General features: G+C 40.0%; 1 pseudogene and 1 gene segment (V, D, J or C); one reads left to right on the top strand and one right to left on the bottom strand.

The window, feature by feature from the left end:
• Positions 1 to 2371: 2371 nt before the first annotated feature.
• LOC113838603 lies at positions 2372 to 3026 on the top strand (annotated as a pseudogene).
• Positions 3027 to 17345: 14319 nt separating this feature from the next.
• On the bottom strand, positions 17346 to 17978 carry LOC113838602. The segment is given in 2 exon segments: positions 17346 to 17719; positions 17930 to 17978. Coding segments are annotated over 2 exon segments (423 nt in total).
• Between the last annotated feature and the right edge of the window lie 5876 nt (positions 17979 to 23854).

Genomic DNA, 23854 nt, shown 5'->3' with positions numbered 1-23854 from the left:
CTCCCAGAAATGCACTCAGACACTTCAGTCTTGATAGAGAGGAAAATTGAATTCTGCATCAAGGTAATCCCCTGGTCCCTGAAGTAAGAAGAGAGAAGAGAAAAATTAACTACAAACTCCTGCTTTCAAATGAAGTCATTTTCATATGTAAGCAATTTGCTTCATTTCTCGGGTTCAAAGAACAGATTTTACAAGGCACAAGGAGCCTTTAGAAGCCATTTAAACAGCCTCTTCTTTCCCCTGATCTACTCTTCCTTAGTTATAGTCTTTAGTGGTGCACAGGTCTGTATTTTTTCAGCAATTTTCCATCATGCCTATTTACTCAGAAGGCATTTGTGAGGCTGTGGAGATATTTCAATGTTTATGAGAACTCACTGGCTGTTCTTCCAGAAGATCTATGTTCAACTCCCAGTACCCATATAGTGGCTCACAATGATTTATGACTCCAGTTCCAGGGAATCTGACTCCCTATTCTGTCTTCTTTAGGCACCACATATGTGTATTGCACAGGCATGTGTGCATACCAGACACTCATAGACAAAAAAAAATAAGAAAGAAGATGCTGGCACCATCTCTATTTCTTTACCAGTATGCCATCATGTGGGTTGAAGCTGATCACTAATGGGTCACTAATGGGTTTATCTTAAGTGCATTTTGAAATGGGTGGCAAAGAGCCCTCAGCTATGATAGGCTGCTTCTCCAACCTCATCCTGTCACACAGACTCAGAGAATCTGCACATTCCCGCATGAGAGAAGCAGGATGCATGACTGGACTCCTTGAGCAGGCAAATTTTCTTCAAGGCTATCACTCTGTGTAAGAAACTCTTGTAATATCTTTAATAAAGTACTAAACTCCCACGTTCTCAGTTACCCCATTGCTATTTTTTGTTTTGGTTTTATGAGACAAGGTTTCTCTGTGTAGCTTTGGAGCCTATCTTGGCGCTTGCTCTGGAGACCAGGCTGGCATTGAATTCACAGAGATCTGCCTGCCTCGGCCTCCAGAGTACTGGGATTAAAGTCATGTGCCACCAACGCTTGACTTTTTTTTTTGGTATGACAAAAATATTTGAGAGATTGACTCCAAGCATAGATTACCCTGGCCTAGAATATGTCATGTATCTCAGTCTGCCCTCAACCTCATGATGCTGCTACTTCTGTGTCCCCAGAATTGGGATTACAAATGTGAATCTTGACTCATTGCCACATTTATTTATTTAATTATTTATCTATTTATTTATCTGTTTCTTGTAGATTACACATAATACTGGGTTTATAATGCACTTCATACATACATTTTCAGAGGCCACTAATCTGAAGTCCAGGAATGTTCTGTGCTTCTTTTTTTTATTGTTTTTGATTTTCATTCATACTCAAACATGTTTTTCCTTTATATGGCAACAATCTCTGATGTAGAGGCCCATTGGTCTCTGTAAAACTGTTACTTGATTTACGATGCTGCGTCCCCTCTGCGAATGTCTTTTCCTGTTCACTAATTCAGCAAGACCATCTTAACAAGTTTCAATACTGCTAATTTCTAGATTACTCAATAACATGCATTTCTCTACTAGACACTTTTGGCAGTGTTGGTCTGCATCCATAACTTTTTGAAGAAATCTTGTTCTTTTCATCCCCCAAATTTAAAACATTCTTTCTGTTTTTTGAAGGTGTGAAGAGTATGTATACTTGTTTGTTTCTGTTGTGTTCACCTTTGCTTTAAGATTAAAGTTCCTCAGAACTCATGTTTAATTTATTGCCCCAATGATTACTACAGAGTGAATAAGGGCTGCTCTTTGCACCTCTGTTTCATTTATGGTCCAGAATCTGCAGCGCAAATGTCTGAGGCACTATTCATTTTGCTTAGTTTTAAGAGTGGCTTTGGAGATGGGAGATAATGAGAAAAATTAGCATGAATTCTCTCATTTTGGGCTTTACTCTTTTCTACCTTCCACCCTTCTTTTCTTTTGTTGCACATTTTTGTTTCCTCTATGATATCTAATTTGTTGTTGTAACTTTTTTTAACATAATGTTTCAAAAGGACTGTCAATCAGATACAGCTCCCCTAATGTTTCTGCAAAGGTCACTTGATTTAAATATTCTTAGATTTTTAACCAAAGCTTATATTAGGGAACCTTGTAGACTTCTATTGGAGAGCTGAAAGCCAATATCTTCAGTTATATATGATGCTCTCGGTGATGGTATATTTGTCTGCTGATTGACACCAGCCACTCTCACACCTACTGCCCAGGCATCTGCTTTTGTATTTGCTTACTGATTTGCATGGGCCACTCCAGTCTAGCCCAGATGCTTTGAGTTTATAAACCAGGTCTTGGTAATGAGAACTAGGCATCATCAGACAGCCAGGGGGAACAAGATGGAGTCACACACCCAGGTCCTCATGTCTCTTCTGCTCTTGGTGTATGGTGAGAAAAGTATTATATTTTCAGAGTCTCTTCTTTGTATATAAGAAATTCATAATATGGGCCAGGGTTTAATATTTTTATGTCAAAGTACTTTGACAATATGGTACTACAAGGACATTAAATGACTAATTTTATATGTCTTAAAATCTTTTTATTATATACATGATTATTGGTTTTTCTGATTGCAGGTGCCTGTGCAGATATCGTGATGACACATTCTCCATCCTTCCTGGCTGTGTCAGCAGGAGAAAGGACCACCATTAGCTGCAAGTCCAGTCAGAGTCTTTTATACAGTGCAGATCAGAAGAACTACTTGGCCTGGTACCAGCAGAAAGTAGGGCAGTCTCCTAAACTGCTGATCTACCATGCATCCACTCGGTACACTGGGGTCCCTGATCGCTTCACAGGCAGTGGATCTGGGACAGAATACACGCTATCAGCAGCATACAGGCGGATGACATGGGAAATTACTACTGTATGCAGAGTCTTAGTGATCCTCCACAGTGCTTCAGTCTCCAACAAAAACGTCCCTTGAGAGTCTCACCAGGTGCTTGCACCACTCACAGCCCTGGATCTGCAACTTCCCTCTTCTGCCCAAGAGCCTGAAAACTCACGAAACACCTCATGAAAATGTTTGCAGAGTCCAGCAATAACAATGGGTTCAATGTCTCTTACATCTTCTGCTATGAAAAAAAAATCCTTTACACAAAATGCAAAGAGGAACTCACTATTATCCTTCTATTCTTTCTGCAATTTGTTACCACAAATTGTTGCTTGAATATAAAGGATTTATAATTTCCCTTTTTTATTTAAATTAGAAACAAGCTTCTTTTACATGGCAATCCCAGTTTTCTCTCCCCCGCCCCCCACTGACGCACAATACAATCCCCTTTCTGCTCCCTAGGGAGGGTGAGAGCTTCCATGGGGAATCTGATAAGTCTGTCATATCATTTGGAGCAGGGCCTAGACCCTCTTCTTTGTGTCTAGGCTGAGAGAGTATCCCTCTATGTGGAGTGGGCTCCCAAAGCCCATTAATATACTAGGAATAAATACTGATACACTACTAGAAGCCCCATAGATTAACCAGAGTTCCAAGCTGACATCCTCATCAGGGTGTCTGGATCAGTTCTATGCTGCTTTCCCAGCTATCAGTCTGGGGTCCATGAGCAGCCTGTTGTTCAGTTCAGGTGTTTCTGTGGGTTTCTCCAGCCTAGTTGACCCATTTGCTCAACACTCCTCCCTCTTTGCAACTGGATTCCAGGAGATCGGCTCAGAGCTTAGCTGTGGGTATCTGCTTCTGCTTCCATCAGCTACTGGATGTAAGGTTCTAGACTTTATGGCTCTAGACTTTAGGATGGCATTTAAGGTAGTCATCAGTCTCATCATAGGGGAAGGGTATTTAAGGTAGCCTCTTCACTATTGCTTAGCTTGTTATTTTGGATCTTCCTTGTAGATCTGGACATTTCCCTAGTGCTAGATTTCTCTTCAAAGCTATAATGGCTCCTTCTATTATGGTACCTCTTTTCTTGCTCTCCTTTTTTCTTCCCCTGACTCGATTTTCCTGCTATCTCATGTCCTCCTCTCCTCTCCTCTTCTCCCTTTCTCTTACTGCTAACTCCTTCTCCCCTCGCCCATGCTCCCAATTAGCTCAGGAGATCTTGTCTCTTTCCCATTCTCCAGGGGACCATGCATGTCTGTCTTAGATTCCTCCTTGTTTCCTGGCTTCCCTGTTGAAGTGGATTGTAGGATGGTAATCCTTTGCACTAGGTGTAAAATCCACACATGAGTGGCTGCATACCATGTTTGTATTTTTATGGCTGGTTTACCTAACTCAGGCTGGTTTCTTCTAGTGGAATGCATTTGCCAGCTAATTTCAGGATTCCATTTTTTTCCCACTGGATAGTACTCCATTGTGTAAATGTATCATATTCTCTCTATCCATTCTTCAGTTGAGAGGCATCTAGGATGTTTCCAGGTTCTGGCTATTAAAAACAATGCTGCTATCAGTTGTTTTTATTTGCATTTCCCTAATGGCTACGGATGTTGAACACTTTCCTTTGTGTCTTTCAGGCATTTTAGATTCCTCAATTGAGAATTGCCTATTTAGTTCTGCACACCATTTTTTAATTAGATTGTTTGGTGTTTTCAAGAATAGCTTCTTGTGTAGTTTGTATATTTTGGAGACCAGCCTTCTGTCAGATGTGGGGTGGTGAATATCTTTTCCCAGTCTGTGGGCTGTCCTTTTGTCTGGCTGAATATGTCCTTTGTCTAACAGAAGCTTCTCAGTTTCAGAAGGTCCCCTTTATTAATTGTTGGTCTCAGTGTCAGTGCTACTGGTGTTATGTTCAGGAAGCAGTCTCCTGTACTGATTAATTCAAGGGTATTTCCCACTTTGTCTTCTAGTAGGTTCAGTGTGGCTGGGGTTTATGTTGAGGTCTTTGATCCATTTTGACTTAATTTTTGTGCAGGGCAAAAGGCTTGGTTCTATCTGTAATCTTCTACATGTTTGCATCCAGTTATGCTAACACCATTTGTTGAAGATATTCTCTTTGTTACAGCGTATATATTTGGATTGTTTGTCAAAAATTAGGTGTTCATAGGTGTGTGGGCTTATATCAGGGGTTTCAACTCTATTCCATTGGTCTACCTGTCTATTTTGTGCCAATACCAAGCTGTTTTCAGGACTATAGCTCTGTAATAGAGGTTAAAGTTTGGGATGGTGATGCCTCCAGAAGTTCCTCTATTGTACAGGGTTGTTTTGACTATCCTGGGTCTTTTGTTTTTCCATATAAAGTTCAGAATTGTTCTTTCAAGGTCAGTGAATAATTTTGTTGGGATTGGGTTGGGGATTGCATTGAATCTGTAGATTGCTTTTAGCAAGATTGTCATTTTTATTATGTTGATCCTGCCTATCCAAGAGCATGGGAGATCTTCCCATTTTTGTGTATCTTCTTTAATTTCTTTCTTTAGAGACTCAAAATTCTTACGGTACAGGTCTTTCACTTTTTTGGATAGTGTTATTCCAAGGTATTTTATGTTGTTTGTGGCAATTGTAAAGGGTGTTGCTTCTCTGATTTCTTTCTCCACCAATGTGTCATTCGGATACATTAGGCCTAAAGATTTTTTTGAGTTAATCTTGTATCCTGCCACTTTGCTGAAGTGTTTCTCATCTGTAGGAGTTCACTGGTTGAGTTTTTTGATTCACGTATGTAGACTATCCTATCATCTGCAAATAGTGAGAGTTTGACTTCTTCCTTTTGATTTGTATTTCCTTGATCTCCATTATTGCTCCAGAGAGAATATCAGGGACAATAATAGAGGTATGGAGTGAGTGGACAGCCTTGTCTTGTTCCTGATTTTAGAGGAATTGCATTGAGTTTCTCTTCATTTAATTTGATGATGGCTGTTGGCTTGCCTTATATTGCTTTTATTTTGTTGTGTTATGTTCCTGTTATCCCTGAATTTGCCAGGAACTTTATCATGAAGGGGTGTTGGATTTTGTCAAAGGCTTTTTCGGCATCTAGTGAGATGATCATGTGATTTTTTCCCTCAGTATATTTATTTGGTGCATTACATTGATGAAGTTTCATGTGTTGAACCATCCTTGCATCCCTAGGATGAAGCCTAATTGATCGGGATGGATGGTTTCTCCCATGTGACCTTGGATTTGATTTGGAAATATTTTATTGAGAATTTTTGCATCAATATTCATGAGGGATATTGGTCTGTAGGTCTCTTTCTTAGTTGTGTCTTTTTGTGGCTTGGATATCAATGTTGGTAATGACCCTTCTGCTTCTATTGTGTGGAATACTTTGAGGAGAATTGGTGTTAGCTGTACTTTGAATTTCTGGTAGAATTCTGCACTATAGTCATTTGCTCCTGGGCTTATTTTGGTTGGGAAACTTCTAATGACTGTTTCAATTTCATTAGAGTTTATTGTTCTATTTAAGTTGCTTATCTGTCCTTTTGGGAAGTGAAATCTGTCCAGAAAATTGTTCATTTCCTTTAGATTTTCAAATTTTGAGGAATCTAGGTTTTCAAAGTATAACCTGATGATTCTCTGGATTTCCTCTCTGTCCTTTGCTATGTCCCCCTTTTCATTCCTGATTTTATTAATTTGGATGTTCTCTCTTTCTTGTTTGGTAAGTTTGGATAAAGGTTTGTCTCTCTTGTTGATTTTCTCGGAGAACCAACTTTTTGTTATATTGATTCTTTGTATTGTTCTCCTAGTTTCCATTTTATTGACTTCAGCCCTCAATTTGATTATTTCCTGGCATCTGCTCCTCTGGCTGTATTGGCTTCTTTGTTTTCTAAAGCTTTCAGTTGTGCTGTTAATTCTCTAGTTTTATTATTCTGCTGTTTCTTCAAGTGTGCATTTAGTGCTATGAACTTTCCTCCTAACACTGCTTTCAAAGTATCCCATAGGTTTGGATATGTTGTGTCTGCATTCTCATTGAATTCTAGGAAGTCTATAATTTCTTTTTTTATTTCTTCCTAGACCCATGAATTGTGCAAATGGGTGTTACTTAATTTCCATGAATTTATAGGTATTCTGTAGTTTGTATTGTTGTTGAATTCTAATTTTAAATCATTGTGATCAGATAAGATACACGGGGTTATTTCAAATTTTTGTATTTGTTAAGGTTTGCTATGTTGCCAAGTATGTGGTCGATTTTAGAGAAGGATCCATGTGGCACTGAGAAGAAGGTAAATTGTTTTATATTTGTGTGCAATGTTTTATAGATATCTTTTAAGTCCAATTGCACCATAACTTCTATTAGTTCTTTTGTTTGTTTGTTAAGTTTCTGTCTGGTGTTCCTGTTCAGTGCCAAGAGTGGTTTGGTGAAATCTCCCAAACCGAACTCCATCTGGCACGCAGGTCATTTGTGTAAAATGACTCTGAGAAGCACTAATGAACAGGAACTGGAAACAGCTCCTGTCCTACCTGGCCTGGAGGATAGAGACCGGGCTGCCTCTGGGTGATCTGTGTTCAGAACTGCCACCAAACTTGGTCAGACACAAAGGTGGCTTGTGTCAGATGACTCTCTAACCTTTATTTCTTAAACTATTTCTCAAGATACAGTTTCTTTGTGTAATCATGGCTGTTTTGGAACTTTCTCCAAAGACCATGCTGGTTTTGAACTCACAAAGATATGTCTGCCTCTGCCTCCTGAGTGCTGGGTGACAAGGGCAAAAGGGAGGGACTGATTCCAGAGACGTCTGGAGAACCTGCATAAGACTGCAGTTGGCCCTCTAAATGTGGGTGAAAATTGGGGAGCTTGGGCACGTTATGTGGCTACTATCACTGGAACGGGTGTTTATCCCTAGTACATGAACTGGATTTTGGAGCCCATTTCCTGTGGTGGGATACCTTGTTCAGCCTAGATACAGAGGGGAAGGCCTTGGTTCTGCCTAAATGGATGTGAGAGATTTTATGATTCCTCATTGGAGGCATACTCTGTCTGAAGAATGGATGGAGTTAGGTTGGGGAGGAAGTGGGGGGAACAGGTAGTTGGGAGTGAGTGGGACCTGGGATTGATATGTAAAATAAATTTAAAATAAATATAAATGTAAAAATAAATATAAAAAGCAACAAATTCGATTCCTCATTAAATCACAATCTAAAAAGGAGGAATGTCATGACATACATAGAAATTTAAAGAAAAAATATTCTTTTTCTTATTATACAAATGCATCGATGTTTAAAATCTTACAGAAGGCAGAGCACTAACTTACTTTATCTTTCCAATAAAATGACAGTTATATAACTGGTGCTGGTGAATTCTGGTCTATGTATCTTTTCGCAGAGAAATGCTCATTTATGAGCCCTCACATAAGATCTGAGAGTCAGAAAAGCAGTACGATATCCAGCAACAAATTTAGACAGACACAAGGACATATGTAAGAGCTATAGTATGTATCACCATCATGCTACTGAAGACAGATGGGAACCCAGATACTCCAAACTTGTGCTACAAGATCAAGTATCAGGGGCACATGTTTACCCAGTCCACAAGTTCTTTGGTAAATGAACTTCTTTACAAATGGACACAACTCTATGTAAGCAAGTTAATGGATACAGAATAGATCCCAAATCCTAGCTTCTTGTATTTATGCTGTCTTATGCTTTGTTTCATGATCTCAAATGAATATACAACTCAGACCACTAAGTATTTTAACCTATGTATTTATGGAATTTGGGATTGTAATTGTTTTTGTGCTGCTGATGCTGAAAATACGAAAAGTTGGGAACTCATGAGATTTGCTTTGCTAACCCTCCCCCTCCAGTGACCTTCAATGCCACACAGTGCCTGACAATGACTCTCAGCTGATGCAGACACAAGGAGGAGCAGGTGAGGCAAACCAGCCTCACAATTCTTCTTCTCTGGATGGTTTATGACATGACATGTATCACTGTTGGAGAAGTATCATAACCTTGCTGACAGAAATATGTGCCAGCATCTTCAGCCTCCAGGCTGCTGATTTCAAGAGAAAACCCACTGCTACTGAACCTCGATGGGACTCCATGTTCCAAGATGTTTGCATCACAGATCAGGAGCTTAGGAACTTGCTCTGGTTTCTGCTGGTACCAAGATAATGCATTAGAAATGTCCTTACTAGCCTTGCAAATGAGGGTGGCTCTGTCTCCCAAAGATCCAGACAGGGAGGATGGAGTTTGTGTCATTTTGATGTCACATCTGCCACCTGCAATTAAAATCACAAAAGTAAGCATGTAGTAAGATAAATTGCCTGATAAATTCAGTCAGGACTAATCATATTGGTCTAAACAAATGACCATTGATGTGCTTCCTTACCTGGGTACCAGAGCAATAGGAATAGCAAGATATGAGTGGGGAACCCCATGATCATGCTGTGGCCTAGTCACACTGGCTATAGCACAGATTGTGACCATCTTATGAAGAAGTGCTGAGAGCAGTGGGATGTGCTCTGCGCATATGCAAATCCCCAGGGTCTGTGCACAGCTGCAGGCCTGCTTCAGCTCAGAAATTCAGCAAGAGATCAGGGTCCCCAGTCAGGCATGAGCATATTTTGATAGAAAGAATGTCTGTTTCTCTGGGGGAAAAAAGGACTAAATTAACCCCGAGTCTTGAGAGGTGCATGTTATTTTGAATATTCCTTATTTCATCACATTATTTTATTCTACAGTTATATCTAGGAAATGATCATTCACTATGACATAATCTCAGATGTGCAAAAATATTCATAGACTCATTTATTTTGTTGATACCTCTCATTATCTTGATGGCTGATTTTATTTCTTTTAAAGGGAAAGTGGAAGAGTGGTTCAGCAGGAGCTCAGAGTATTCTCTTAGGAGATAGGATGAGTTAATGTGCATAAAAGTCCTCTGAGTGGGAGTTTCTCTGATCCTGGGTCAGGTAGGTATCAATGCAATGTTGTTAGAAACTAATGATAGTCACTGAAGGAGTATTGGAGTATTGCAGCTCCTTGGGTATATGTAAGAAAGGTGCTTGCATGGGAGGTGTAAGAACTGATAACAACTATCACTGGTCTTAAGCTGGAAGATTGGACAAATAAACAAGTTAATAAATGAAAATAAAAGTAATCAAATATTGATAAAATGACATATTTAATTTTTTTCAGAAATTGATGCATAAGTAGTACATTTATATCATTTTCACCCCATGCCTTTCTGTTTCAACTCCTCCTCTATGCCCCCAACTTCCTTCTATTAGTGATCTCTTCTTTAATTAATATTTGCGCACACACACACACACACACACACACACACACACACACACACACCACTACTGAGTTTTCTTAGTATTGTTCCTATATGGATTTATTTAGGCTGAAAACTGTGGTCTTAAAAATGTATTAGAAACTCAAATGTTGTGTTGTAGATTCATCAGTTGATAATTGTAGCTTGACAAATTGAGGCTGTTTTTGTCAAGGTCACTTATGATCTGCATTTTGAACAGTTATATATCTCTGTAATACTTCCTATTTAAAAGAGAAGATTCTTTGATGAGGAGTGAGAGTATCAGTTATTTGAGGGTACAGGCATAATTATTTAGAATAAAGTTAGTAGTTACATTGGATGAGGAAAATTGTGACTATGAGTTCTCTTCTACAGTCTGTGAAAACTCCAAGCCCAAATACTAGCCTTACTTAAAAGTAGCAGGCATGAATACCCTCACACTGAGCAAATTTTAAAACCAAAGAGGCCACTTTTGTTCACTCTGAAAACAAAATAGCTACTAATTCACCACTGAGGATATCCTTCTTAGTCATTGCTGTGATTCATGGGCTTTAGTTTCAGGAAGATATATTGAATATTTTCCTCACTGGGCAACTTATATAGAACCATACAGTAGTGGGTGATCTAGTTCTCATGGAGGAGTCTTCCAAGATAGATCCTGACAGATTCTTCAAATTCCAGTGAACAAAATAGAAATAGAGTCTTCCCATCATTGAAGCATACTACTCTCACACAGCCAGAGTACACACATGCACAGAGGCCTCATAAGGCTAAATATGGTGCTGGAGAAACCTACAGAAACATTGGACATGACCTAGTGAGAGCACTGAGAAACTGGTCATAAATCTGGGCAATCAAAATTGGACTGAACCAAGCACTTTGAATGTTGGTGCCAGCTAGAAGGCCAGGGCAATCTATGGGACCTTTAACAGTGGTCCAGTGTTTATCCCTAGAACACAAATGAACTTTGGGATCTCATTCTCCATGGAGTGATACGACTGCAGACCAGATATGTGAGGAGGGCCTGGGCCCTCCCCCAAATGATGTGATGGATTTTGATGGTTCTCCGTGGATGGTCTCACTATCCCTGGGGAGCGGGTAGGGGGTGAGTTGGGGGTCAGTGGGGAGCATGGGAAGATGGGAGGGCAAGGGAATTGGGGAATTGATATGTAAATAAGAGTGCTTCTAAAATAAAAAAGTAAAAAAGAAATAGAGTCCTACTTTCCTTCAAATTCTGGGGTGCAACCAAGGACGACTGCATTAGCATACATTGATGTGGGAATCTCTGGGACTTATCTCATAAATAGCTCAAAAGGAAGTCTCCCATGTTTGACACTGGAATTTTTGTTAGTTTGTGGCGCTTAGTGGTAGCATGTTATGTAACTCCATTGAAAATTCATATATATGTATATACAAACACTTGTGTATATGGTGTATGCACTGTAAATATATAATTATGTACCTCATTACAGTGTTTTCAAACAGTGATAGTGTTCTTTGTTCTATATCCTTCCCACTCCCTCATTATTACCTTCCCTGTATCCATATCAGTTAGATTCCCCTCCTGTCACTGCTTCCCTTCACATCATTCACTTTGCCTAAGTCCTACTAGCTCTCTTTCCAGAATTTCTCCCTCATCCACGGACTTTTTTTACTTTCCTCATTTCTACACCTCTTCTAGGATATATACTCACATCTCGAGATTTAGACCTAGGACCCACAAAATACAAAGTAATTGAGTGTGCCCTTCTGAGACACTCATTAAGTTCCTTCTCTAAGCAGATTTTGCAGCTATAATGAGAGAGATATAATCTGAATGGAGCTTCAAGTGGATAATCACAGGAGACTTTAGAACGCACATGTCTACTCAGAGAAATGCAGAACTCATAATATAACCAGGACTTGATGTGAGGGACACACTCTGATGATGGTTTTGAAATGAAGAGGGCCATGTTTCAAATCATGACCAACATATTAATTCAGATCTTGAAAGAGCTTGAACTGAGAAACAAGCTACACAATCGTTTGATATGATGTCTAATATGAAATGAACATTCTTGAATTCTTTCCAAACTACTTGTTCTGCTAATGGATATAGCCATGAAAATGAGAATACTTTAGATCAAATCAGTGTTAAAAAAATCATACTATGAAGATAGGCAAAACAAGGGTTAAAACAATGTATTAATCTTGACTTAAAGGGTATCTCCTAAAGCTTGCTTGAGGATTAAAACACCAAAGTCAGTCACAAGCTATAGAGATCAGGAGATGGGGTGGTGGTGATACACACCTTTAATCCCTACAGCCAGAAGCTAGTAGGTTGTAGTACACAGTTTTAATTATAAGACTCAGGATTAAGAGATAGACAGATCTCTGGGAGTCCAAGTTCACCCAGATCTACACAAGATTGATACAGTCCTAAAGAGAAACAACTCATTCCTTTGATTCCAGGAACTGGGAGTCACATGCCCTTAATCCCAGCTTTAGGGAGGTATATAGGACAGAAGCAAGATCTTAGAGCTGGCGTTGATTCTCCAGCCAGACTAAAGAAAGAAGGCTCAATATCAGGCATTGATTCTCCAGCCACACAGAGAATAGGAAGACAATGAAGTCTCAGGATACTCCAGCCACACTGAGAAGTTAGAGTCTGAGGTTTGGTGGAGTCAGGATCATCCCATTCACCTGAGGTAGTGGTAAGAGCTTGTGGCTTTGCTGCTTTGCTTTTCAGATTTTCCACTTGAAGCTTTAATTGTGAATAATATATCACCCCACTGATCCTTGGGAAGATAGGAGAGTATATAACTGGGCTGTGTAGAGAGAGAAAAGCTGCTGTCACAGATGCTGTCTCACAGGCTGAGCTCTAAATGGAGTTTGTGTTGTATGCTGAAACTCTGAAGAGGACACTACAAAAATATTCACAGTAACAATCTGTCACATCTTCAGCCTGAATGCTGATGGTGATGAGGGTGAATTCTGACCTAGGCCCATTTCTACTGGACAATTCAAGAAACCCTGGTAGATACCCTGATGAATGGAGGACAGGCCTGCTTCTGCTTGTGTCAATATCAGGCTAAATAACTTGCTAGTGGAGCCCTGTGAGGACCCCTCCACCTTGCATGTGATTGTGACCCTTGATTTGCAGACAGATGCAGGGAGACTCTCCAGCTAAACCAGTTCCCACCACAACCCCTCTACTCCTCTCTAGAGTCCCCCTGAAGAAGCCTACATTTGTATCTCCTCCTAGAGGGAACAACTGGAAGTAGTGTTAGCTCCAAGCTCTCTTAGAGTATGTTTTACTTTATACACACATTCAAAAATTTATCTGGAATTCCACACTATGTAGTATACAGACAGGGCTATAAGTTACAATCACTTCCAGTTCCATTGAGTTTTAATGGCAGGATGGCTGCTGATGGTGAGACATGTCGTAAGAAACATTTTGGCTGGCATTCCTATCCCTTTTCCTAAGATATTTCCCTAAGGCCATTATTATTCTTAACTTGCCACATACTGTGGTTTCAAGTGTCACACCTCTGCTCAGCTTGCTGATCAGGGCCTACAATCCAAGCCTTTGGGAGGCTGAGGCAGGAGGAACAGGAATTTGCAACAACCCATGATAAACACTATATACTACACAGGAACACAGCTAGACACCATCTCAAATGTATGTATGTACACACACTTCTGTCTCCCACTTCATAGAACTCCATTAACATGTTATCATTTATGTGAAGTTAACAACTTAATTTCCTATTCCTTAACATTGATTCTTTCCCTTCTTCGGTGTTTCAGTTTCTATCACTGTCCCCTGCATGTGTTCCCATAAACACACAATCGAACTGAACTCCCCAAATGCACAGATAGAAATATTAACATTAGAAAAGGTCGTGCTCTGTCTGTTCTGTGTTCATGGCCATGTTCAATGATCACCAGAGGAACTATGGAAGTTTTCTATAAGGGCAACGAAAGAACTTGGGAAAATCCAAACTGCACTTCATTGCTGCTTATACAGTGAATGAATGATCCAGATGTTTCAGATACCCAACAGAGAACTTTAATTCTATGAAGAAAATTCTCAAAGTTCACATTGACATGTTATCAACAGGGAGAGTGGTTATTATCCATTTCTTTTAGAATTTATTTTGGATACTAGTTCCCATCTCTATGTCTCCCAATCAAAATTGAGAGCTACACTTATAATTGGATAATAGACATAGAGCAAAGGATAACCAGCCTACAATTCACAACCCCACATAAGCTAGAAAGCAAGGAGGACCCTAAGAGAAACATATATCAACACCAGTAGAAGGGGAAAGGGACAAGATTTTCTGAGCAAACTGGGAGCACAGGTCAGAGAGGAGGAGGTAGGAGAAAGAGGAGCGGCAGAGGAGAACATGAGGGATCAGGAAGATTGAGGTGCGGGAAAAACAGAAAAGAGGTCAAGAAAATAGATACCTTAATACAGGGAGCCATTATAGGTTTAAAGAAAAATCTGGCACTAGGGAAATGTGCAGGGATCCACAAGGAAGACCCCAAATAAAAATCTAGAGCAATGGTGGAGAGGATACCCTAAATGCCCTTACTCTAAAATGAGGTTGATGACTACCTTAAATGCCATCCTAGAGCCTTCACCCTATAGCTGATGGAGGCAGAAGCAGAGATCCACCAAAAACACTTAGCTGAACTCCTGGAATCCAGTTGTAGAGTGAGGAGTGATGAGCAAAGGGGTCAAGACCATGCAGGGGAAACCCACGAAAACACCTGACCAGACAAAGTAGGAGGGCATAGACATCAGTCTGAAAGATGGGGAACCAGGATAGGTCTGAATCAGGCCCCCTGAGTGTGGGCATCATTTGGGAGACCAGCACAGTCTATGGGACATCTGGCAGTGGAACCAGTATTTATCCCTAGTGCACAAATGGACTTGGGAACCCATTCACTATGGAGGGATACTCTCTCAACCTAGATACATGTGGGAGGGACTAGACCCTGCCCAAAATGATGTGACAGACTTTGATGTGAGGAGTGAATGGGGAAAAGAATGAGGGGTTGTAGAGGGGAATGAGAGTTTGAGAGTGAGAGGAAACTGCGATTAGTATGTAAGATTATTTTTAAATTAATTTAAAAAATAAACTAAAAAACTTGAGAGCTAGGTATCATCCTTTAAAACATTTATTTAATATTTGTATGGTTTCTCTATAAATTGTCTTCTAAAAGGGTTGTGTATGAAAGGCTTGGTACTCACCTGTTATATCCAGTAATTGAGAAGTGAGAACACCATGACATTTCTAATGAAAACACTAGGTAAAGCCATTCATGATTCATAAATAAGACATTATCATGAGGTGATAGAAATCACGAAGTGGAGAATGGCATGAGGAGACAGGTCATGAGAGTGATACCTTTGAAACATCACTTGTCCTAGGTGTTCCTCTCCTCTCCTTTTCTTTCCTTCTTTTATTCAGTACTCTCTCTCTCTCTCTCTCTCTCTCTCTCTCTCTCTCTCTCTCTCTCTCTCTCTCTCTCTGGATCATGATGTAAGATATCAATCCCATGTCTTCCTGCCCCCATGCTTTCTATCAGGAAAATGATGGGCTAAACCTCTGAAAATGTAAGCAACCACCCAATGGCTTCCCTTTATATGAGATGTATTGGTCATGGCAACTCTTCACAGAATAGAACATATAAAACTATAAAACAGGTTTATTTCTACCCAAACATCTCTGAGATTATTGGTTTTTAGACTATCTATTGTGGTCTACAAGACTTTGTTCCTCATGAAGCTCTGTGTTCTACAGTGACTAATCATATAGTTTTTATTAGATACATTAATTAGATAAGATATCACAGTATTTCACTTGGCAAATTGCTTTCCCTTCCACAAGTCCTAAATTCTATTAAATACTATAAGATATAAAAAATAGAAAAGATGTCTTGGTGACACAAATTATATCCCTCAATGAAGATAGAGTGAGGTTTCTCAGTATTCAAAGTTCAAAGGCCAATGGGGAGACATCAGAGTAGAATGCATGCCATAAAGAAAAGAAGAAAGCAGATGTGCTGTTGAAGATACACATAAAGGTTGTGTGTGTGTGTGTGTGTGTGTGTGTGTGTGTGTGTGTGTGTGTGTGACCTTAAGTCTAACTTGTAGATCCCAGATTTCTGTGGATTTGAACTGCAAGGGTGGCTGGTTCAAGGGAATTCAGAGAAGAATTTTAGTATGTTATCTACAGATTGTTCTTGTGAAATTTTGATAAAGAATGTGGCTGGTTTTTGCCATTGTCCCAAAAAGTTTGCCTGAGGCTGAAGTGATATTTTTTTTTTATTAAATCCATTGACAGAGGTAATCTCAAAAACAGCATTATATAGACTCTGCCATGTACTTTTTAATGGTAACTCTAATAAAGATATATAATGAAAAGGAGCAACCTGAACGAGACAAAATACACAGTGTAGACTAATATGAAGAACAACAGGAATTGTAATGGAGTTAAGTCCTGTGTTCAAGGAGATGAACAGATTAAAAAATGGAATAAAAAGAGTAGTGACCTCAGGGCAAGATCTTACCAGCTAAATTTCTGACTTGTTAGAGGAATTAAAGAAAGCTTAGAGCCAGGTGTGGTTGTACATGCCTTAAATCCCAGCACTGGGAAAGCAGGGGCTGGCAGATCTCTGAGATTGAGTCCAGTTTGATCTATAGAGCAATTTCCGGAAAGCCAAGCTTAGGCAGTGAAAGAAATCATGGAAAGCAGAAAGGTGGGGGAGATGTAATTCAATGAGGGGGTTTATGTTTCAGTCCCCAAAAGAAGCAGAATTTGGCAAGGTTGGCCATGTGATTCTGGCTTAGAGTCAAGGACAGAAGACAGGGGTTATAGAATATTCTTCTGAGACTAAGGAAAGCTGGTGAGGCAAGGCTTGTGTCAGGAGTGTCCATGACTGAAGCCCCAGAGAGGCCATTGCATGAAGCTGTAAAGTTGAAGCCTGTCTACTCAGTTTATTGAACAGTAAAAGTGCTTTGAAACTAGTATCAGGTGGGTCTTTAATAAGCAAGCAAACAGTTAATTTGTAAAGCATGCATGATAGGGCAAACACACTTACATTGAGAATTCTGTTTCAAAGGTTCACCCTTTTTATTAGCAATATTTGTAGAATCACATGGTTGTATTGTCTGGCTAGAAACAGCTTAGAGACTGAGCTTCAATGGACAACAACCCCAGGAGGTTTTGGTATAGCCCTGTAGCACTGTGAGAGGAAGCGCTAGACCTTGCTGACAGTAATAGGTTGCAAGATCATCAGCCTCCACAGAGTGGATGGTGAGGGTGAAGTCTGTCCCAGACCCACTGCCACTGAACCTGGCAGGGACCCCAGATGCTAGTTTGGATGCATCATGGATGAGGAGTTTGGAGAGCTGTCCTGGTTTCTGTTGATACCAGTTCATAAGAGGAATACCAGCTGTATTGACACTCTGGCTGGCTCTGCAGGAGATGGTGGCACTTTGCCCTGGAGACATAGTCAAGGTCGCTGGAGATTGGGTCAGCACAATGTCCCCAACAGAACCTATGGTGATAAGATATACTGAAAGCACCCCAATGTAAAGGCATCATATATGTGGAACCTGTAACAGCAGTCATGAACTATACTCTGAGAAACATAAAATAAAATGGAAATTTAAAACCAATTAAATGTCATAATTTCATTGATCAGGACACCAAGTCATAAAATTCAATAATGGCCACAGTGGATTTTCCCAATATTACAGTCTCTCACCTGGAACCCCGAGCAACAATACCCACAGCAAAAGAGCAGCTGACCCCATCTCTGAGACCTGGAGTAGAGGCTGTTTCTTGGTTCCTAGCAAACTGCCTTTAAAGATGACTGAACTATCTGCACTGTGGCTAATGTCTCAATATGCAAATCAACTCAGAAGAGCTTGACTTGATGCTCACAGGACACCTGCTCTTGTGTAGCCCTATGGCAATTAGGATTAACAAAGAATCCCCTTGAGTATTTTTGTGTATCCCAGGTGATTTTGTGACAGGCACTGTGGAAACATCATGTTCTGTTACTGAGAGGTTTCATGTGGGGAGAGCACTGTTACTGCTGTGCTGTAAAGGTGTGAGTTGCAAGAGCACTGTGATCCCTCAAAATTAAACTTTTATTTATTTGTACTTTCTGTGTATTGCGTTTTGTCTGCATCTATGCCTGTGCATCGTGTGTGTGTATGTGTGTGTGTGTGTGTGTGTGTGTGTGAGAGAGAGAGAGAGAGAGAGAGAGAGAGAGAGAGAGACAGAGAGAGAGAGAGAGAGGGGGGGGTCTGTGTGTAGAGACTTGTGATCCATGAGAACTAGGCATACAGGAGGCTATGAATTGCCATATGGATGCAGTAATCTGAGCCCATGTCCTCTGCAAGACCAGAGAGGGCTATTTACCACCCAGATAACACCTCATCCCCAAACTAATTTTTGAATCTCAACGCAACAAACTAATTTTTGTATCTCAACACAGCATCAATTTATTTATTGGCATTGTGATACTTCTCAAAAAGAGAAAACAATCTGGTTTAGTAATAGAGGAAAATGTGTCATTGTTTGGATTAGAAATTGAACTTGGCCTCATCCTTTCAATTTGTATGGGGTACTACTCAGCAGAAAAAGGCAATGGAATCTTGAAATTCCCAGGCAAATGGATGAAACTAGAAAAAAATCCTGAGTGAGGTACCCCTGACACAAAAAGACAAACATGGTATGTACTCACTCACATATAGGAATTTTAGACCTAGAGCCTACAATCCTCATCACAAAGGGAACTAGGAAACAAGAAGTACAGGTTTGTCATTTCCATCTATCCAAGGGGAAAGTGACTACGTTCACCAAGAAACCAGTCCTGAGTTGAATTACAGAATTTGCTTAATGTAGTTCCAGATATTTTAGAAGGCAATTATCAAATTGACCATATAGAATCTATTCAAGGATTGTGATCCTGACACATTGTGGTGAAGGTGGGGGACATATATTGTCACATAACTTCCCAGGATTATCTTTGTGCTTTCTGGGATCTAAAGGACCATGGATGGCAACCACTCCTTAGGTGCAGGTGGATCATCTTTCCTTATATCCAGTTCCTTGTTTAAGTTCCTCATGGGATTCTAGGTAGGTACTCTAGCTGGATTAGTAGAGTAAGGGCCACACCTTGTCTTTCTTATGTATGTAGAATGCATATGTTCTTCCTTGGGGACTCAGAACTGGTACCACAAGTAGGGCCTGTTTCAAATGACTGAATGCATGTAGAGTTTCTGTCTATCATATGATGATGTGAACTCCTGATGCCTAGATATCCAGTATGGATATAAGAGAGGACCACATCTCCCTACCCATTGCTACTGATTGCTGCCAGAATCCATGATACTCAGAAGCCACTATACCTATACTGTTTGAGGTTTGGGGAAAAAGTAAAAGAGGAAGAAGGCCCAATACTGTCTTTGTTCTGTGTCCCAGCTCATCTAATGAAATGAGCTCAGTATTTCTTCTGAAGTCTGATAAAATTAAACGTTAGATTTTCTTTTACTTTAGAGATTAAAATGTAATTACATAATTTCCCCTCCCCCTTCTCTTCCCAGTAACACTCCTTGCTCTCATGCAAGTTCCTTTTCATTAGTCTTACATGCATCTATTTATACACATATCTGAAATACATAAATATACTGTACTGAGTGTGTATAAAATTTACATGTATGTATGTGTTCAGGCTGACTCTATGGTATCAGATACGTCTTTGTGTTTTCCCACTTTAGGAAGACTATTTCTCCTGGACCTATGAGTTACCTGTAGTTCTTTGTGTAGGGTTAAACCCTTGTAGGCTTTCACCTACCTAGTTTGGAGTGTCTATTGTTATCCTCAACCAACTCATGTCTAGACAATCATTTAGTGGGAGTTAACAAATGCAGCCTCTGACATTCCTAGGAAACACAGTCTCACAGCAAACCTCCTGTTTCTCTGAATTTGCAATCACTCAGCTGCCTCCTCCCACATGATCACTGAGCTTCAGGTGAGGGAATAGTTTTATATATATGACAGTTGGGAATAATCTCCACCACCTTGCAATTTATCCAGTTGTGGTTTTCAATATATTCTCCATATGTTGCAAAGAGAATTTCACTGGGTGAGCATTGAAGACTACACTGTTGTTATGTTTTAGGACAAGTATCTATAGGTAGGTAGTGTGATTCTTTAGTAAAGTGTTGATTAAAGATCTGTCGCAGATCCAGTAATTCCCTAGTCCTATTTATTTGTCTAGGCATGAGTCTTTCACTAGGCATGAGTTCCTCATTGTTGCTTTGAAGTGTTATGATGGCTTTTGGCTGGAAAGTTAAGGCAACTCTTCCTACATTCCCGAGAGAATTCCCCAGTGGATGCAAAAATGAAGGTATCCTCCATGTATTGGAAGAGACTAACATATGAGTCAGAGTATCAAGATATGTCCTTTAATACTGTCTCTCCATAGTGATGGCTATCTAGAAACCCATGGAGTGTATAGTCCAAATGAACTGACTGATCTGGTTTGCGTGTTCTCAAAAGCAGACTCAGAAAAATCCAGGGTGCAAGGTCATACAGGACAAGGCATCTTTTAAAGATGATTGTGAACTATTTGGTTTCCTAAGTGAAGTAGTGCTAACAAATGATAGAAATTGGGGCTACAAGATAGATACAGATCATGGTACAGTTAACAAAGATGGCGTGTGCTGACCTCCATTCCTCATCTGTCTTTTCAACCCTGGATATAAGGTGTTACAGAGATTGCTGCATGATTTTGTGATGCTGTAACAGTACCCTCTCTATGATTATTTCAAGCCATTAAAAGTTTCCAATATTAGAAGATACTTTCTTATTGTCTTCCTTTTTTCCTATCTTCTCTGGGGCTGTGGATTTGCATCCTGGTAATCTTTTGCTTTACTTCTAAGATCCATTTATGAGTGACTAATCACCATTTTGTCTTTCTGTGTCTAGGTTACCCCACTCAGGGTGGTTTTCTTTCTAATTACATCCATTTCCTTAAACATTCATGATATCATTCTTTTTCACTGCTGAGTAATACACCATTGTGTCAATGTAGCACATTTTCTTTATCCATTCTTCAGTTGAGGGGATTCTAGGTTGTTTCCAGATTTCGGCTATTAAAATTAATGCTGCTATTAATATAGTTGAGCAAGTGTCCTAAAAATTAAAACCACCCTACTTAGACAGTCCAACTGTTATACTGTGTTACTTGTCTTTGGAAAATTATACAAAACTGTTCAGACAATTTTCTATAAGAAAAACTGCAGATCAATGAATTACAGCTGAATCCTGTACCCCATGGAGAACACAGCTTCAAAGGCAACCCTGAATGGTTCTCTCAGCTCTTCCATCCTCAGACAGGAAATACAGAACCTAAGAATAAACATTGTTCAAACACCAACTAAATAAGTGTATGTGATTAGAGGTAATGAAATTGTTAATGTATCAATCATCTTTGCTCTTCTAAAGAGGGTTAATGATTTCTAGATGATGTTTTGTTTTTTTTTTACAAGTCAATCTCAGTTGCCTCTGCCTTCTCTCCTCACCTGCCTCCAAATGATCCCCTGTCCCAACCCTTTTCTGCTTCCCAGGGAGGGTGGGGCCTTCCATGAGTGATCTTCAAAGTCGGTCATATCATTTGGAGCAGGACCTATACCCACCCCCATGTGTCTAGGGTGAGAGAGTATCCCTCTATATGGAGAGGACTCCCAAAGTCCATTCCTATGCTACGGATGAATACTAATCCAATACCAGAGGCCCCACAGATTGCCCAGACATCCAAACTGACATCATTATTAAGGAGGTCTGGAACAGTCCTATGCTGGTTTGCCAGCTATTAGACTGGGTACCATGAGCAGCCCCTTGTTCATGTGAGATGTTTCTGTGGGATTCTCTGCACTGGTCTTTACCACTTTTGTCCTCATTTCTCCCTCTCTGCAACTGAATTCCAGAGTTCAGTTCAGCATTTAGCTGTGGTTGTCTGCTTCTGCTTCCATCAGCATCTGGATGAAGGCTCTAGGATAGCATATAATGTAGTCATAAATCTCAATATTGGAAAAGGACATTCAAGGTAACCGCTCAACTGCTGCTTGGATTGTTAGTAGGGATCAACCTTGTAGATTTATTGGCATTTCCCTAGTGCCAGAATTCTGTATTTATTTATTTATTTATTTATTTATTTATTTTTATTAGAAACAGGAATGTTTTACATGTCAATCCTAATTCCCTCTCCCTCCTCTCCTCCATCCCCCCACCCAACACCCTACATATCCCACACCCTTTCTGCTCCCCCAGGAGGGTGAGGCCTTCCATGGGAGATATTCAGAGTCTATCATATCCTTTGGGATAGGGCCTACTAACACATGATTTTTGACAAAGAATCTAAAGTTATACAATGAAAAAAGAAAGCATCTTTAACAAATGGTGCTGGCATAACCAGATGCTGGGATGTAGAAGATGCAGATAGATCAATGTCTATTGCCATGCACAAAACTTAATTCCAAATGGACCAAAGACCTCAACACAAATCCAGCCACACTGAACCTGTCAGAAAAGAAGATAGATGGTACCCTCGAACAAATTGGTACAGAAGAAAGCTTTCTGAACATAACACCAGTAGCACAGAAACTGAGATTGACAATTAATAAATGGGACCACCTGAAACTGAGAAGCTTCTGTAAGGCAAAGGATACAATCAGCAAGACAAAACAGCAGCCCACAGAATGGGAAAAGCTCCTCAACAACCCCACATCTGACAGAGATTTCCAAAATATTCAATGAACACAAGAAGCTAGCTACCAAAACACCAGTCAATGCAATTAAAAAGTGGAATGCAGAATTAAATAGAGAATTCTCAACAGAGGAATCGAAAAACACAGAAAGACACTTCAGAAAGGGCTCAACATCCTTAGCAATCAGGGAAATGAACTCAAAACAACTCTGAGATATCATCTTACTGCTGTCAGAATGGCTAAAATCAGTAACACCAATGAGAGTTTATGCTGGAGTGGATATGGAGAAAGAGGAACAATCCTCTCTTGATGGTTGAGGTGAAAACTTGTACAACCACTTTGGAAATCAGTATGGTGATTTCTCAGGAAAATGGGAATCTAACTCAAGATTCTGAAATTGCTCTCTTGGGTATATACCAAAAAGAAGCACACTAATACCAGACATCTGTTCAAGACATCACAACATTATTTGTTCCAGAACCTGGAAACAACTTAGATTCATCACAACATTATTTGTTCCAGAACCTGGAAACAACTTAGATGCCCCTCAACTGAAGAATGGATAGAGAAAATTTGGTACATTTACACAATGGCGAACTACTTGGCAGAAACAAACAAACAAAAAAATACAATTGAATCTTGAAATTCACAGGCAAATGGATGGAACTAGAAGAAACCATTCTGAGCGAGGTAACCCAGTCACAAAAAGACAAACATGGTATACACTCATATGTGGATTGTAGACATAGAGTAGAGGATTACCAGCCTACAATCCACACTGCCAGAGAAGCTGGTAAACAAGGAAGGCCCTAAGAGAGACATACATGTTCCCCTAGAGAAGGGGAGATGGTCAAAGATCTCCTGAGCAAATTGGAAGCATAGGGGGAGGGAAGAGGGAACTAGGAGAA

This window comes from Cricetulus griseus, unplaced genomic scaffold, assembly GCF_003668045.3.
Source record: "Cricetulus griseus strain 17A/GY unplaced genomic scaffold, alternate assembly CriGri-PICRH-1.0 unplaced_scaffold_1, whole genome shotgun sequence".
Taxonomy (NCBI): domain Eukaryota; kingdom Metazoa; phylum Chordata; class Mammalia; order Rodentia; family Cricetidae; genus Cricetulus; species Cricetulus griseus.
Note: the sequence above shows the minus strand (reverse complement) of the source record. Positions and strands in the feature narration are given on the sequence as shown.